The sequence below is a fragment of the Sphaeramia orbicularis genome, chromosome 11, assembly GCF_902148855.1.
Source record: "Sphaeramia orbicularis chromosome 11, fSphaOr1.1, whole genome shotgun sequence".
Classification (NCBI taxonomy): domain Eukaryota; kingdom Metazoa; phylum Chordata; class Actinopteri; order Kurtiformes; family Apogonidae; genus Sphaeramia; species Sphaeramia orbicularis.
Window position 1 is genome coordinate 9,576,982 of NC_043967.1, and position 17,167 is coordinate 9,594,148.

Here is a 17,167-nt window from a genome sequence, read left to right on the forward strand (position 1 = left end):
ATGTACTGTTACTAGTAATAACCTACTCATCCATATGGTTATTGTTTCGTCAGCCTGTCCTCGTCTGCTGTCCCCTTCCCACTGTCCTCTGCGTCTGTTTGTGTCTGTTTGAGTGACAGGCCTGAGGTAAATGTTATTTCTACAAAAACAGGACAGCGGTTTCTCCCTGAGCGTGATATCATCTCGGTTTGTGCCGTCTGTGTGTGTGTGCATTTGTAGATGTGTGACATTCACAGGCCTCTATTTTCCGCTCAAGTCCTGCGTGGATGTGGGCAGCCGAAATTGGTCCCACTAGAACCGTCATTACCGGCTGTAAACAACACAAACAGGGACTTGGAGTCCTCCCTGTCTCCGTCCTTACTCTCTGCTTTCTTTTACTCTGTGCATTTGTTCTGTTTTTATGCAGTATCTTCCAGTCTCCATCGCCTTTCCTTTTTCCTGTCTCTTGTTTATCTACTGTTCTCCATCCAACCATCCATCCTCAAGTCCCGCCTCTCCTTCTCTGCTCCTCGCCAGATGGTTAGTGTATCATTGGGATGACTACAGAATCAAAGATGCAACTCTTTTTTTCCCTCTGCATCGCTCCTTCTCTGCCTCTCTCTCTCCCTAGTCTAATTTTAGTGTCTTCCCACTGCGGGGCCTTTAATGCCAGCTACCATATGGTAGCAGAGAGCAGTTGGAGGTGTGGGGGAGCTTTTATAGGTGCGGAGAAGCACAGCTGCAACAATGCACGTCAGGGCTCAGAGTTTTTCATTACACTAATGTTACCCCTTCAATCCCCACCCACCCACCCAAACCCACTCAACTCCTTTTCCCTTCTCTTAATACGAAACCACAAATTGGTTGGGACTCTTTACTGGAAGGAGGCAATCATAAACCACACAGCGCCAGTGACGTGATGTGTTGGCGTGGTGCCCGTCACACAAGACAACAGCCTCGCAAATTAACAATGTTTCCCTGTTTTTAAGTTAAATTTGTGCTGTTTTTGCGTCGTAGCTGTCAATTGTTTTGTTTGTCTTATGTCAAGCTGCAGTTAGAGCACTGAGAGGCTGGAATGAACACTTTAGGTTCACCTTTTAACATCCAGTGTTTTCACTAAAAGGTGTAGGGTTAGGGTTACTTTGAGCTATGTTTAGACTGATCTAGAGTCAGTTGTGTTTCAGCCACATGTAAAACACAGATAAATGCTCCATTTTGAATGAACCCTAATGCATGTATACTTGCTTTGTACTTATCCCATGTTAAATGTGTATGTTAAAGGGTTAAACTTTTGTACATATACCAAAAAAACACATAATATTTTGTTTTATAGCCAGTAGCTTTGATTACAGGACACATTCAACATGGTATTTTTATGGTATTTAATGTATATTCAGTCACCTTTACTTCCATCCATTGTTGCATTCATTTTTCTCCCAGATCTTGTATTGATGCTGAAGAGTCGGACCACTGTGTAAAGTCTCACATCACATCTCATCCCAGAGATTCTCATTGTGGTTCTGGTCTGGACTCTGTGGTGTCCAGTCCATGTTTTTATATGATGTCTGTTGCTCTTTCAGAATTTGACCCTGATGAATCCAGACTTTGTTCAATCTTTATGCTCTTGGTCAAACCGATGACTGTTTCAGAAATGAGAAGCTGTACTCTGCTGCTGCATCAGTTAAAGAGTTAAAGAAACATATTAATCACTGCATTAATGAATTATTATATGGGATTTATTATGGTCTTATTCTGCAGTAACTTCCTAATTTCTCTTTACTGATAGCATGTATGGAAGCTGTTGACCATGTTAATATGCTTTGTTGAGTATGGGCCTTATAAGATGCCTGTGCCAAGGTTAAAACCTCCTCTTGACCACAGCGTCACCTCTGCTGAATACATCCATCTGACCTTTTTCTAGCTCTGAAGCCCTTTATGTCCAAACAAGAAACACAAAGCAGTAATAATATAATATTATTATGAAAACCAAATCAGTGTCACTGCTAAAACTTTAGGCCACATCTGTAATATTTAATTGAATCATCTTTAGCTTTGATTTCAGAATTCATGTGGCATCATTTCAATAAGCTTATATTAGTTCACAACAGTTATTTCCATATTTTTTTGAATTTATAATAGTATTGAACATGTTGAACGCCAGATCATAACTGCCTCCACGGGCTTGTACTGTAGGCACTAGGCATGATGGGTAATCACTTCATCCTCCTCTCTTCTCACCCTGATGCCCTCATTGCTCTAGAACAGGGTCAATCTGGACTCATCAGACCACATGACCTTTATCCAGGAAACACATTCCAGGAAATGAGAAGCTACTTAATGCATCCGTTTGGGTTAAAGAACATGTTGCAGCTGAAACATATTAATCACTGCATTAATTATTCAATGGAGGGACCTGAACTATTGGCTTAATTGAATCCATGTGGAGACTTTTTTTGCCAGGCTGTGTAAAAGTATTACAGTTTTGTTTAAGCAATGCTCCTTATTTTTATCTTCTGGTACAAATCTTCATCTCTTCAGTCCCTCTCCTCCTCAGTTCACCTCTCTACACATCCCCTTTCAAATTAAGTCTAATATGTGCATATTGGCTTTAGTCCTCTTCTATTATGAGCCTAAATCTAACCCTAAATGCGTCACCATTGAGCTGCAGCATGTTAAGAGGCTAAAAAATGAGGAATTAATTGAAATATGAGGAAAATATATGTGCAAAAACTCAGTAATCTACAGTAGATTCTCCTCCTCCAGCAAATTACACAAAAATCTGAAGTTGATAAAGTGCAGTGTATCCTGAAAATGGCATATCCTGAATTGTGTTTTGGCACCGTTTGACAAAAATGACAGATCCAGTATTTTCACAATAAATTATCTCGGGTGGATTTTAGCTGCGGCTGCTGAGCACTGTTGGAATTTTTTTTTCCTTTTATGCAACTGCAGATGTTGGTTACCATAATGGCACAGTGGCAAATTGGCATAGTTTATCATATGAAAAATGATCGGGCCTCTTCAGCGGTCCGCATTTCTTGACTCAGTCTTTTTGTTAATGCATCCCATATCTCTGGCAATTAGGGTGACCTCTAATTAATGGAAGATGAGTTCACCAGGGTCAAAGCAATCTATTTTATGCTCTTTTTTCAGAGGGTAATTACGATCATAAACTATTAACGGACCATTAACTCTGGCAGGTAAAGCAAAGGCCAGTGCTTGGCATTTCTTTTACTACGGCTAATTACTGCAAAGGAAAATTCCTATGATTATGAAACGTAAATGAACAGCCACAGCAGTGTTTGGTGGGTATTATAACCTTACAGTTGGCAAAGACTGGATCAAATGGTCAAAGAAATCAAGACAAATCCAGCAGCTAATGTAGGACGGCAGGAAAGAATGGATGAAGGAGTGAAGAAAAGCCCTTTAGTGCAGAGAAGATTATAAGGATGGAAAAATATGGAAAGGAAAAACAAAGCGCCAGTGTCAGAGAGATTAAGATATTGAGGACAAAACAAAGATTAAGAAAACCAAAAAAACTTACAAAGATGGTCCCTCTGGAGGCTCATGTGATGTACCTCGCCAAAATAACCCTCACTTCTTTCTGATCCAGACTGACGCAACACTTTCATCTTGTTGCTTCAAAATGCACCCCATCAGATGTCTTTGATGTCGATGCTCACATACCTGCATGACCCTCCAACTCTACACAAGAAAGCAGACCTCCTTGTTATGTCAAAGAGATTGAAAATAGCTGTAGTTTCTTTAGAAAAAAAAATGATGTGCAGGAGCACCTCTTTGGGTATAAATGCACTTGGGGCCACGGGAAGTGGTAGCGGTTCAGCGGTAATGAGCAAACAAGGCTAAGGTGACAAAATGGGTCTCACTCTTACCTCAAATTGGTGTTTTCAGCTCATTATAGACATCACACTTTTACCTTTAGGTTTGGGCCTTCTGTTCTGTGATGATGGCTATGGTTTTAGATGCTGTGCTTTCTTTGAAATCTCTGCCTTTCCCCCTTTTTTATGTGTACATGCAACATATTAGATTCTTTGAACAGCAAAAACTATGGTTTAGAAGGAGCTTCAGTTATTATATCTACAAGAAAATGCAGACACTATTCATTTGCACATGTAAAGCTCCATGACTGTATTTCCAGTAGACCTGCATGATTTGGTTTAAGAGTCTGTGTTTATTATGGACAATAGCGCAAATGCTGAGTCTTTTTTTCCAATGCAAACAAATTTGTGATAATTTGTGACAACTCAGCTGTGCAACTGACAGTCATTCCAAGGATTTTCTTAACCCATAAAGACCCAAACATCCACTGCTGACCAAAGTCATTTACTGATGTACAATGTTTAATAGCTGTTGATCCAGTAATCCTATCAATACATGTAAATAATTGGTGTAAAATATAGTTTGTCATCTTTTCATGGTGATCAGATATGAACCATGTGGATGTTCAGAGGCTCTTTAGTGAACGTGGAAAGACCATCATCTTCTATAACACTGATTCACCAGTAAAACCCATGGAGTTGGATCAATGACAGTGGATGGAGACACTTGTTTTTATGTTCAGTTAATGATATCCTTGCTGATAAAGTAATTTTTTTCTTCAGTTTTCTCTGTTTCTGATATACCCCTCAACTTTACTCTGAGCTTTTATGAACATCTACATGATCAGTAAATTAAATGTAGGAAAATACCTGATTTTCACAGAAAACACAAAGATAATATTACAATCAATGCTGATAAATCACTTAAGAAAGATTAAATACAGAGAGAAAATCATTTGGGAACTTCCACAGAAGTAATACTGGGTCTTTATGGGTTAAATTAACCAAGCCAAGACAGATAGCATCTTCGATAAGCGAAAACTCCTTTTTTTTAGTTTCTCTTCAGGGCATGCAGCTAAATGTTTCTGTGCAGTCTGAAGCGTAAATACCCTCTGTATGAGTTTCCTCTGGTAATATATTACTATCTCCTTCTTCAGGCCAACCTGCCGCTCCTTCAGAGGGAACTGCTTCACTGTGCCAGATTGGCTAAACAGAACCCGGCCCAGTACCTGGCCCAGCACGAGCAGCTGCTGTTGGACACCAGTACCACCTCCCCCGTGGACTCATCTGAACTCCTGCTGGATGTCAACGAGAACGGAAAGAGAAGGACGCCAGACAGGTCAGTGGAGTAAAACACATAGAAGAGGAAACTAAACTCTGGGATGTATTTGTAATTAAAACTGTCAAGCCTTTCACTGTATTGAAATGTGTGTGTGTGTGTGTGTGTGTGTGTGTGTGTGGGTGTGTGTGTGTGTGTGTGTGTGTGTGTGCGTGTGTGTGTGTGTGCGTGTGTGTGCGCGCGCGCGCGTACAGTCGTGTGTGTGTGTAATATAAATCAGGATGTGCTGTAGAGTTTAAAAATGTAGCAGCTCCAAACATGAAAGCAGCTCAGGTTTTTACTCATCTGTCACATGAGCTCATGCATAAATCCCTTTGAGTCTGCATCACCATGAAACCGTATTTTACACCACAGCCGCAAAACTGAGCCAATGTAAGGCAATAGTGTGATGCATTAATGTATGTATGGACGTAAGGCATCATGATGCGCACTGTTGGATGTCTCAGCTCCCAGCTCCTGGACGAGATGGGGAAAATAGACCTGGTTGAAGCCAGACATGCACCCACTGAGGAAAGAGACGAGGTCAAAGACAGATGAGTCCATGACAAGTGACAACGTGGAACACTTTGAACTAAGATGCACATATTTATCTTGAAGCACTTGTTAATTTACAGCATAGACTATCTGTATTAGTCATTATAAACAACTGATCAGTGCCTTAATCTGTATGACTATATTCTAAAACTAGTAGGATGTTAGCTAACAGTTCTCCTTCAGTAACCTCCAACTTACGTTTTTTATTTGTTTGAAGTAAGTTGTACTTGATTTAGAAGTCTTTGTTTACTGTGTTTACATAAAATGTTGAGCGAATATAAAGTGAATTTTTGAGAAACACAAAAAAGGAAATGTAGATTATGTACATTTCAATAAAGTGTTACACACATAACACATAAACACAGCAGCCTCATGAATTAATTCTGGTTGAATTAGTTATGCACTACACCTTGTATTCTGAGGCAGAAATTCTTATTATTAAGCTATTTGACACTGTTAACACTTAATTTGTGTTTTGTAACATATGAATAGGCACCATTTCAGTGCTACTAAAGGAGGTGTGCTGAAAAAAAGGTATTATTTATTTATTATCCTCTTATTTTAGCCATTCCCTTCATTCTTAGCACCTACGTCTAACTAGGAGCATTTTTCTAACCCTTTTCATGTTGTTTTTCTGCCTGAACTTAACCAAACTGGGACCATGCCATTGTCTAGATACATCCCACATGTCATTAAAAGATGCTCTAAGGAGACTCTGTATGTGACAAGTTGGGAGTGAAAAAGTATAGGATAAACACACAAAATCCACAAGGTCAAAATACAATCAAAATGTCAAAACTATAAAATTATCTGCTGAATAGATGCATTAGGCTTATTTATTAATGCCTCTTAGACTTTCTCCCAGAGGAAGAATTACATTTAGGATTAACGGCTGTAACTGAAGACAATATTGAGTAATATGAGGTTGTCTGCTCTGTGTTTCTTATTTGGGCAAAAAAGGCTTCAGAGGTGGAAAAAGGTCAGATGGATGTACTCAGCAGAGGTGATGCTGTGGTCAAGAAGAGGTTTTAACCTTGGTACACTCATCTTAAAAGGCCCATACTGAACAGAGCATTTTAATATGATCAACAGATTCCATGCTTCCTGTCAATAAAAATAAATTAGGAAGTTACTGCAGAATAAGACAATAATAAGTCCCTTATATTGACTAATGAAGCATTAAGGTTAAAAAAGGATGAAAGGCGAAGACACACCAACTCGATTTTCGGCGGTCGGACATCATCTGGCGAGGTCGGTGACATGAGACTGGTTGGTGTGTTCTCTGCGATCAGCCGTCGTTAATGCCGTCGCCAGTCTTTTTGGCTGATTCAAAATATATAATTGTCCACTACCCCTCATTCAGTCAGTCCAATCTGATTGGTGGAGGGAAAGCCCTTGACTTGTGAATCAGTGAACAAGAAGTTTCCATGTGAATACAGCTATGCCAAGGTACTTCACACTTTTATTGTCTTCTATTCTATTCTATATGACCATTCACTGCTCATATCATATCTGAATGAGTGCCAGTCAGTGTTGACTATGGACTTCATTCATTCCATGAAGTAAACAGTATTAGCATTGTTAGCATAGTGCGATTTCTCCTTAGTTTTCACCTGCAACATCTTTGTTCTGCCACAAGAAGAAGACCGAGAGCTGACAACACCAGTATCTCCTTATTACTATCCATCTGTTCAACAAGTACAACTACAACAACCCTTCTGGACTACTCAACTCTCTCTGCTGCAACAATGACTGACAACAGCACTCTGTGTTTAGAGAGATGTTCCGTCATTTTCTGGTTTTACATCTTGCGCAAGTACAGAACGTACGCTGAAGTCGATAGTCGATTTGGTGTGTTCTTAAGACTTTTTTGACTGTGTCGGGGAGACAGGAGCCGACTAATAGTTGGGCTACCTTTTCTGGCGACGATCGACAGTCGGGTTGGTGTCTTCGCCTTAAGCTAACAAGCAACTACCTAAGTCTGAATAAGTGTACCTCATTAGACAGTGTTTCTAATGTGATTTTCTGCGTATGTTTTTGACGTTTGCATATTCATTTACTTGACTGGATGTGTGAAGTCTACACTGAGCCTGTTGACATGGTCATAAAAATCCATTAAGTTGGAATAATCAGATCATTGAAATAATCAGATCTGATGTATTTGCCTGCGCTTCAAAAGTGCAATATTCAGAAATCCTAGTTTGGATGCTCCAGTCTATTATCAAATTTCTTTCGGATTATGTATGTACATAGTGATAGTAGATTCAAACTTCCTGTTGTTGTCTTCCGCTCACGTTTGACTACCATTTTCTACACTTTTAATTGTGTTTACACATGCGCAAATGTAAAAGAACACAATAAATCAGATTAACCTGGATACATGCAGGAAGACAATGGAGTATTAGGGAGAAATCCAGGTGTGTTAATCCAATTTCTCATGATCAGATTACTGCCGTTACCTGATAAAACATATCAGATTATACTGTTTACATGATCACTTGAATAATCTGACAACTCCATAAATCGGATAATGATCGGAGCATTAGTGTGGCTGTAAACAGGCTCAGTGTTTATATGTTCCCATCAGTTCATATCTTCACTTTCTCCAAATCATTTGTGGCCACAGTTTTGGATAATGACTCAAGGTTCCCTGTGCTAATGAACAAGCTTACAAACATGCCTGCCAGGAACACATATACCAGAAAAAAAAGAAGAAAAAAAAACAGCAGTCCCCACTGTAAAAGAAAAGCTGCAAAAACCGCGAGCTTGTGTGCATGTTTTTACGACCAAGTATTCCCATCTCAGTGTAGTAACATTTATGCTGTCAAGCTGCAAAGCAACCAAAAAATTACATCAGAATATTTACAAGCCCTGCAACCAACCTTTAATAATAGAAGAGATGCACAGACATATACAAATGATATATACTGTATTTTGAAGATTATTGGGCATTTTTTCATGGAAAGATATAAGTAATAAGGGGTATTTTCATCTTTCTGCTTTGTTGTGAATTTGTTCATGACTGAGTCCTGGGGGGCTAAAAAATTTTTTTTAATACAAGGGATAGGAAAATGTACTTTTTATATTTGCTGAGGGACAAAAATGCCGAATGAGATATTAATAATTTTCACCTCTCTTTTCCCCTAACAGTCGGATAGGCAGACTTTTTCTGTAATACCTGCATATTTGCTGGCCGTCTGGTGCACAGGGGAGTGAGCTTAGGGGAAAAGGTGTGCACATAAAATGTGCAAGAGGGGAAAATATGTTGAGAGAAAGAGAAAAAAAACGGTAAGCAGGCATCTGTATTCAATGAGAAAATGTGGTGTGTTTGTGTGAATGTTTGAGTGCATGTGTGACGACAAGTTTCTCGATCCAGTGTGAAAGTGTGAGCATGGTTTGTGTGTGTTTATGTGGCTTTGTATGACTTTTTGGTATATGTGTGCATCTGTGTGTGTGTGTGTGTGTGTGTGTGTGTGTGTGTGTGTGTGTGTGTGTGTGCGTGTGTGTGTGTGTGTCTGTGTGTGTGTGTGTGCGTGCGTGTGTGCCTAGGGAGATGGGCTGATAACACATACAGATGAGTCTCCAGCACCAATACGGCTGGCTAAGCACCTCTTGTTTCTGCTTACCTCTGCGCCACATTCCCGCTTATTGGAGGCCTGTGTCGGAAATATTGGAATCTGAATGGGAATCCTTAATTACACACAACAATCCACTGTCAATGCGTCCTGATTAATACTACCATAGTCTGCGAGGGAGGAATATCATCGCACATACAACACACACAACATAGAAACGACATGAAGAGACGAATAAATCTAGAGAATAAAAATAACTAAAATAATAATCAGTGCTGTGGCCTGTGTGAAATAATAACAGCAAGAAGAGAGAAGTGTTCAGCGTCACAGATGTGTTTTTGTAAGGCTACGATCAGACTGCAGGTATATGAAGCTAAATCCGCTTTCTGTGTCCGAACTGTTAAAGACAGTTTGAACGGCACAAATCTGATTTTTTCATATGTGGTCCTGAATCTGATACGTATCTGATATTTTCAAAAGCACCTTCAGTCTGAACAACCAGGTCGCATTTATCCAACCTCATTGAAATGCAACAAATGTCACAATTCTGCTGCTCAGGAGGAGCGAGAAACTTTATCTGTGCCACACACATGCTGAGATGAGATGCCTCCATATTTACTTCTATAGACACAGCACGTGCCTGCGTGGTCCTGTATTACATCAGGGCCTCTTCTGCACATGTGGGCCACTTCAGGGCCACATTAGGTTCATACTCAAAACTGATTGAAGTTGCATTTAATGTGTGATATAAACGAGCTTACAAAAAAATCAGATTTCACCAAAAAATCTGAATTGTGCATTAAGACCTGCTGTCTGAACCATGCGTTCCTTCATTTCCCAACTTTTTCAGCTCGAGACCCTAAGCATGTACAGTATGTGGAGCTTCCTCTGGACCCGAATTTCTAAAATGAAATCACAGCATTAAGATGACTAACGCTTCCATCACCAAAACAATGTTTAATGAGTGGAATTTGCTGCAGTCTGTCATACACAGTAACAGGACAGCAAGTTCATTTCAACTTCTAAAGTGACAAAAGTAGCTGGAGGACGCAAAACACTGACAAAAACTGCAAACATACACAAATACTGACAAAGCACAGACTTCTGCTTAAAAACAGAGCTTTTTGCACTTGACATATAAATGTAGATCTTGACACAAGGTATGGTTTGTAACGTGTTTGTTTTTAGGCATCCTCCACCTGTATGTTTGAGTGTGAACCAGAGTTAAAATAATATAAAAAAACAAAACAAAAACTAAAATATCTAGAAATAGCAAAACCTGATTTTTGCATAATCAGCTGTTTACCATCTGCAACTTCAACTTTAATTCTGTTATATTCTGATCTTCTTCATTAGTATGAAGACTCTTTTTTAGCACTATTTGTAATGTTTTAACAGCGTATTGCTTCAGATTTAACCATTTTATGTTTCATTGTCTGTTGATGAATTGTTATACACTTAATACTCTATAATTCTTCTGTTGAACATCTTTCACTCTTTAACCTTATCCTGTACAAATTCTGAAAAAATCGTTCATCTTTTTTCATCTCTGATTCACATTTTCACCTAATTAAAAGCTGAAACCCATTTTTATCTTCTTTTTACAACATTATTGCATGTTAAACATTGAATACAGGCTGCTGAATTGTTCCAGATTCTCTATAAAGTCTCTGTAGGCAGACTACCCAAATAAAGCGCTACACCAATATTTGATAACACCAACAGATGCAGATGTTTCATGATAAAATTCCTCCAGCCAAGTGAAGGAATTACATCCTTCCTACGCTGTTGGATTCTTTTCAATGTGAGAAAAATATGAAACATACCACAGTGGGAGTCTGTGAATGTATGAATGTATTTTACAATGTTGATGATGTCGTCACATGTCAGTGTCATTGTATTGGCGACTTTGCATGCGTGCTTCACTGGCTGTAGATATAAACAACGTTGCATCAGGAAGGCTGGGGAGACAGGAGCGTGTTGTGGGGGGGTGGGGGGGGAAGAGAGAGAGAATGGATGGATGGATGAGTCGAGGGAGGCAGGGAGAGATGGACGGATGGAGGGAAAGAGCATATGGAGAGCTGTGGATGAGCATTAGGAGCCCATAAAAACAGCTCATTAAGAAGTTCAATCTGTTCATCGGAGAGAGAGAGATGAGGAGAAAGAGGAGAAGGAGAGGAAACTGGAGGATTGCAGACAGTGGGGGGAGGTTGGCAAGATTTAACTGTGAACTGACAAAGCTGAGAACACACACATACACACACACGGACACACATGTGCATGCATGCGCACACACCAACACACCTGGCCACATTAATCTTCGGAAGCAGGCTAACAAAAATCCACCTGATCCCCTGAAAGCTACTTGTGTGAGTATGAATGTGTGTGTGTGTGTGTGTGTGTGTGTGTGTGTGTGTGTGTGTGTGTGTGTGTGTGTGTCTGTGTGTGTGTGTGTGTGTGTGTGTGTGTGTGTGTGTGTGTGTGTGTGCAATTTGTGAGAGAACATATGCTCAGGCTTTAGTTGTGTATAGTGCAGTTCATGTACTTGAGTGGACATGGGTTAAGGAAAACATTTAAGATGACTGTATGGAGGACAATGGTTTTATCTGTTAGTCCTTAAATATAATAAATATAAGAAACCAGGAATCCAGTGGTCAGGAGGTAAGATCAGGTTTTATAATGAATACTGAGGGGAAATAACAGTTAAAACTAGAAAAGCACTCGGAGAGCGCAGACCTCCGCCAAGCGCAAAAATTCCCCACATAATCGGTGATACAAATCCTACATTTATTTTTTAAAATAAAATCCGCCTTCTGGATCAGATCCGGATCAGCCTTTGAAATGTGATAGAGGACCCCATTGTCAATTCCTGAGTTAAATTTCATGAGTTTTGGTCAATAATTAAGCGAGATATTGGGAAACGAAAATTTTGGCCCCATTTACCACAATGTTAACGAAAATTTCAAAGTGATCCAGAATTCAGGATTTCTTCCGGATCACCCCCAAAAGTTAATCATTTCTTCCTTATCCCATTTCCAACAAACCCTGAAAATTTCATCCAAATCTGTCCATAACTTTTGGAGTTATGTTGCACACTAACGGGCAGACAAACAAACAAACAAACAGACAAACAAACAAACCCAGGCAAAAACATAACCTCCTTGGCGGAGGTAATAATACTTAGAAAACATTTTAAAAACAGAATCGCCACAATCACTTATTTTTTAGAGCGTTCTATCCATTTTCTGAACCGCTTAGTTCTTGTGTGGGTGGGGTACCAGAGTCAAGGTGGGGTACCCTCTGAACATGTGACCAGTTCCTCACAGGGCTGACATAGACAGACAAACCAACTCTAACCAACGGCCATTACTCATATTCACACCTATGGCTGATGTACCTTAACCAACTAACCTATTAACCCATAAAGACCCAGTGCTACTTACGTGGCAGTTCCACAATAGTTTTTTCTCAATATTTAACCTTTCTTAAGTGATTTATTGCCATTTATTATAATATTATCTTCTGATTTTGTGGTTTTTCAGTGGAAATCAGGTATTTATCTACTTTTTCAGCAAAGATATCATTAACTGAACATAAAACAAGCATATCCGTCTACTGTCATTGATCCAACTCCATGGGTTTTATTGGTGAATCAATGTTGTAGAAGATGACAGTGTTTCCACATTCACAACGGAGCCTCTGAACGTCCAAATGGGTCATATCTGATGACCACGAAAAGATGACAAACTGCATTTTACACCAATTACTTATATGTATTGATAGGATTAGTGGTTCAGAAGCCATTAAACATTTTAGACCAGTAGATGCTTTTGGTTTTGGTGTTTGGGTCTTTATGGGTTAAGGTGTGTGTCTTAGGAGGACCTGGAGAGAACATGCAAGCTCCAACTGGAATCAAGCCAGGGACCTTCTTGCTGTGAGGCTAAAGTACAAATCACTGCACCGTGACACCTCTTTAGAGCTGCCTTAATATAGGAAGTTTCAGATTTACTGACGCTGATGGTCAGTGATAGAGATTTGTTTACTTACAGTCAGGCTGCACAACTTGGAGACAATTCCAAATGCATGTATTGTGCTTTGAGTCTATTTTCTAGGGGATTAAAGGAAAATGCTAATAGTACTGATCATTCTGAAATGTGATTATTTCGTACAATCTGTGACCAAAAAAGGAATTAGCTGAAACAGAAAGCTTATTTTTCCCATACCTTGAATTACCTGGAAAACCAGCAATGCCAAAGGAAAAATATATACAAATAAGACAAAATTAAATATGTTCCTCAATTGTATATTTTTATATTATCACACTCAAATTTACATTTTGTAATATAACTAGTATAAACAAATCACAAATACTTACGCTACATAAAGACAATATAGCAACTTATATTTTCCATTTCTAAGACAGTTCACCTCTTTGCTCAGTGTCACTGAATCCAAGACGTCACCTCACACACCAAAACTAGAGCCTTTTCACTCCAGTTCAGTTCATTGTACAGATTTCATCTATACTTTGTGTTTATCACTTTGACATGAAGCAGATATCTAGTAGTTTCTAACATATCATATCATTATCATATCTCCACTAGCCCTCATCTCTTTACCTGGATTTCAGAGTGACAAGACCATGTTTAAACCCATAATAGTTAACATTTCCACACTGACATGTCTGAAAATGTGTGTCTGCTATATTTGGTATTCTAACATTATAGCACATGCTTCCAACAACATGCAAATTCAGTGAAATTTGAATCTGCAATAATATAGAAAATCAACAATATGCAAAAATGAAAAATCAGCAATGTATAGCAATGTGCATAATCAGCAATGCAAAATAAGCAACGATAATCAATAATTAATGTGTAATAATCAAAAATCAACAATGTCCAATAACTACTGTACATCTTACTGTTTCTGTGTGAATGTGTGACTTGACTGAATGGAGGAGGGGTGGGGTTACTATTTATTCTAGCTCTTTTTCTATTTTAATATTTTGTATCTTATATTGTGTATTTTTTTTACTTTCCATAATTTCATTGTGTATGCTCTGTGCAGGGTGCTCGCACAGGTCTTGAAAGTCTTAAAAAGTATGGAATTTTGAAACAGTGTGGCCCCGACCTTGAAAAGTCTGGAATTTTACGTGAAAGTCTTGCCAAAGTATGAAAAAGAGTTTCTCTCGTAGTCAAATTTTAGAGTATGTTCAAAGGCACATAATCTTTTAAGAAAAGAAATACATGAGGAAAGCAGATAAAAAACTTGATATGATTTCACCGACCAGTCAGTACTGGAATGATTCTAGTGAATCTTGTTTGTGTGATATTCATGCACTTGTGTGATTTTCATATGTTTTGAAACTGTTTCTGTCGGTGAAATATAATTTACTCCAAATTATGAATTCATTCATTCATACATTTATTGAAAGGAACTTTTCTACTTCACACAACAGGTACAATCTCAACCAAAAATGTAGGTACACAAGTATAAAAGTATATAAAGTCTAAATTATAAATAAATGAAATAATAGCAGTTTTGAAAAAGTCTGGAATTTGTATTTGAATGAAGAGCAAGCACCCTGTCGGTGTGTACAATGGCAATAAACTTTATTGTCATTGTACACACAGACAGGTGATTCCTTTATTGAATAAAGGAATCTTGAATCTCTTGAATCTTGAAATATCTCATCTCACTCAGTGTAACAAACCACTCAGTTCGGTCACTTGTCGTAGTGTTACTAATGTTTCATTAGACCTTCTCAGTTTGGTCAGATACATTTTTTATAGGCAGTGATGGTCATAACATTAACTCCCATGATCCAACACTTCTTCACAATGGGAAGTAATAATGTAGACAGAATTTACACAGTTTTTGTATCAGTTTAGTAACAATAAAGAGCTGTAAATATTCAGAATTGATTCATTTGGTTACATTCCCCCAATGGTGTCCTTGAATTTAAAAGACAAAACAAAAACAAAACCCAAATTGCAATGACACAAACTTTAAATCTAACGTTTCTCTTCCTTCCGTCTCCACACAGAACCAAAGAGAATGGCTTTGAGCGGGACGGCGCCCTGCACCCAGATGTTCACCCCAGCAAACGGCCCTGCACCATAAGCCCCGCCCAGCGCTTTAGCCCGTCCAATGGTCTCTCCTACCAACCGAACGGCTTGCCCCACCCCGGCCCCCTCCCACCACAGCACTACAGATTGGACGACATGGCCATCGCCCATCACTACCGCGACACGTACAGACACCCTGCGTCCAACCACAGGGAGATCCGCGAGAGAGCCCGGCCTATCGGTGAGAACAATGGAGGTGTGGAATTATGGGATGTATGTGATTGATCGAATTGCATCAATGCATTGACATAAGTGTTTGCATCAGCTACAGCTTGGGATGAAATCAAAATACATCATTTATAACATCTTTGCATAAGTTAAAAAATGATTAATTGCATGTGTATATTAGTAAAGGCCCTAAGCTTCAGTAATGAGTGATTTCATATTTATCAGCAGGTTGATTCTTTTGTTAAAGTGTTGATTTATTATGTCTGCTACTCTCAGTTCTCACCAGTATAAACAAAGCTTTAGGCTTTAATGAAACATGTAACTGTGGATAGAACAGTAAAGAACTGGTTTAAGGCAAAGTCCAGGTGTTTTTTTTTTATAATATCTTTGTCTGAGATAGGGCCACATGTTTTTTTTTTTAGAACAAACAGCATAAAAAGATTCAGAGCAGTAGTCCAAGAGAAACAGTTATGTGGAGTGAACATGAGGCTTTTTTTGTTAGTTTATTTTTTAATTAGTTTTTTTAAAGAAGAATCTAAGAAATCTACCTTTTCATCATCAAAGCGAATCATATTATGTTGAATCAAAACATGTCGAATTGAACCGCATCACAAAAGGGGTTATTGCTTTATGCAGATCTTTAATGGATAAACTATTGGTAATGCTTTCATATGCTGGTTGTACGGACCTTGGATATGTACATGGTTTCAGCTTTTGGGACATAAAAAGATTCCATCTAGGACTGTACCCACAGGTTTCACACTGAGCTAAAAAAAAAAGGAAAAAAAAGAAAAAGGAGACACATAAAGAGGATTGTGTATAGAAAAGTAAATAGTTACACCAGTTGCATCATTTTAACATCATTTTCTGGCTTCTTATTTCTTTGCAGCGCAGTGAGATCACAAAAACTGCAACAATAATGATTAGGATCATTGAGTGTCCTGCTCAGCCTCACTTAGCTACATGAGCCGTTTGATAGAGTTGAAAGAAAAGCCAAAAACAAAGGCTCCACAACCTGAGGAATAAAGTAATGAACTACAACATGAATGAGAGTGCAAAACAAAAAAAAACTACTTTACTTTAGGGAGGGATTTTTCTGCATAGACTAAACCTTGGTGAAGCTGAAGTAATGACTTCGCTTAGGATAAAAATAGGAAAGACATTTACTCCGGCTCAGTCTGTGATGGATGTTTACCGGACTAGAGCAGGGGTTTAGTTCTGGGCCACATTCAGTCCAATTTGATCCCAAATGGGTCGGACCAGTAAAATAATATCATAATAACCTATGAATAATAGATGTTTTAGTGGGAAAAAAGTCAAATTACATCATGAAAACAAATAATCTGAAAATATTAAAATTTTCACAATAAAATATGAATAACCTGAACAAATATGAACAAACTGAAATTTCTAAAGAAAAATAAGTGCAATTTCAACAATATTATGTCTCAGCTTATTATTAAACACAACTTAGAGATCATAGTGGATCTACAAATGCACACAACATTTAGTAACAGGCAGCATATTGTTAATATTGTTTTCTTTAGAATTTTCAGTTTCTTCATATTTGTTCAGGTTATTCCCATTTTATTGTGAAGAATG

The 17,167-nt window shown here is 38.5% G+C and overlaps 1 protein-coding gene across 4 annotated transcripts in view; it reads left to right on the forward strand.

Moving 5' to 3' along the window:
- runx1t1 (RUNX1 partner transcriptional co-repressor 1) overlaps window positions 1-17,167 on the forward strand; it is a 102,153-nt gene that overhangs the window by 66,123 nt on the left and 18,863 nt on the right. For all 4 annotated transcript variants that reach the window (XM_030147824.1, XM_030147826.1, XM_030147825.1 and 1 more), the window contains exons 5-6: window positions 4,976-5,157; window positions 15,316-15,578. In XM_030147824.1, the coding sequence (XP_030003684.1) occupies window positions 4,976-5,157; window positions 15,316-15,578 (445 nt within the window). The remainder of the gene's footprint in view (window positions 1-4,975; window positions 5,158-15,315; window positions 15,579-17,167) is intronic.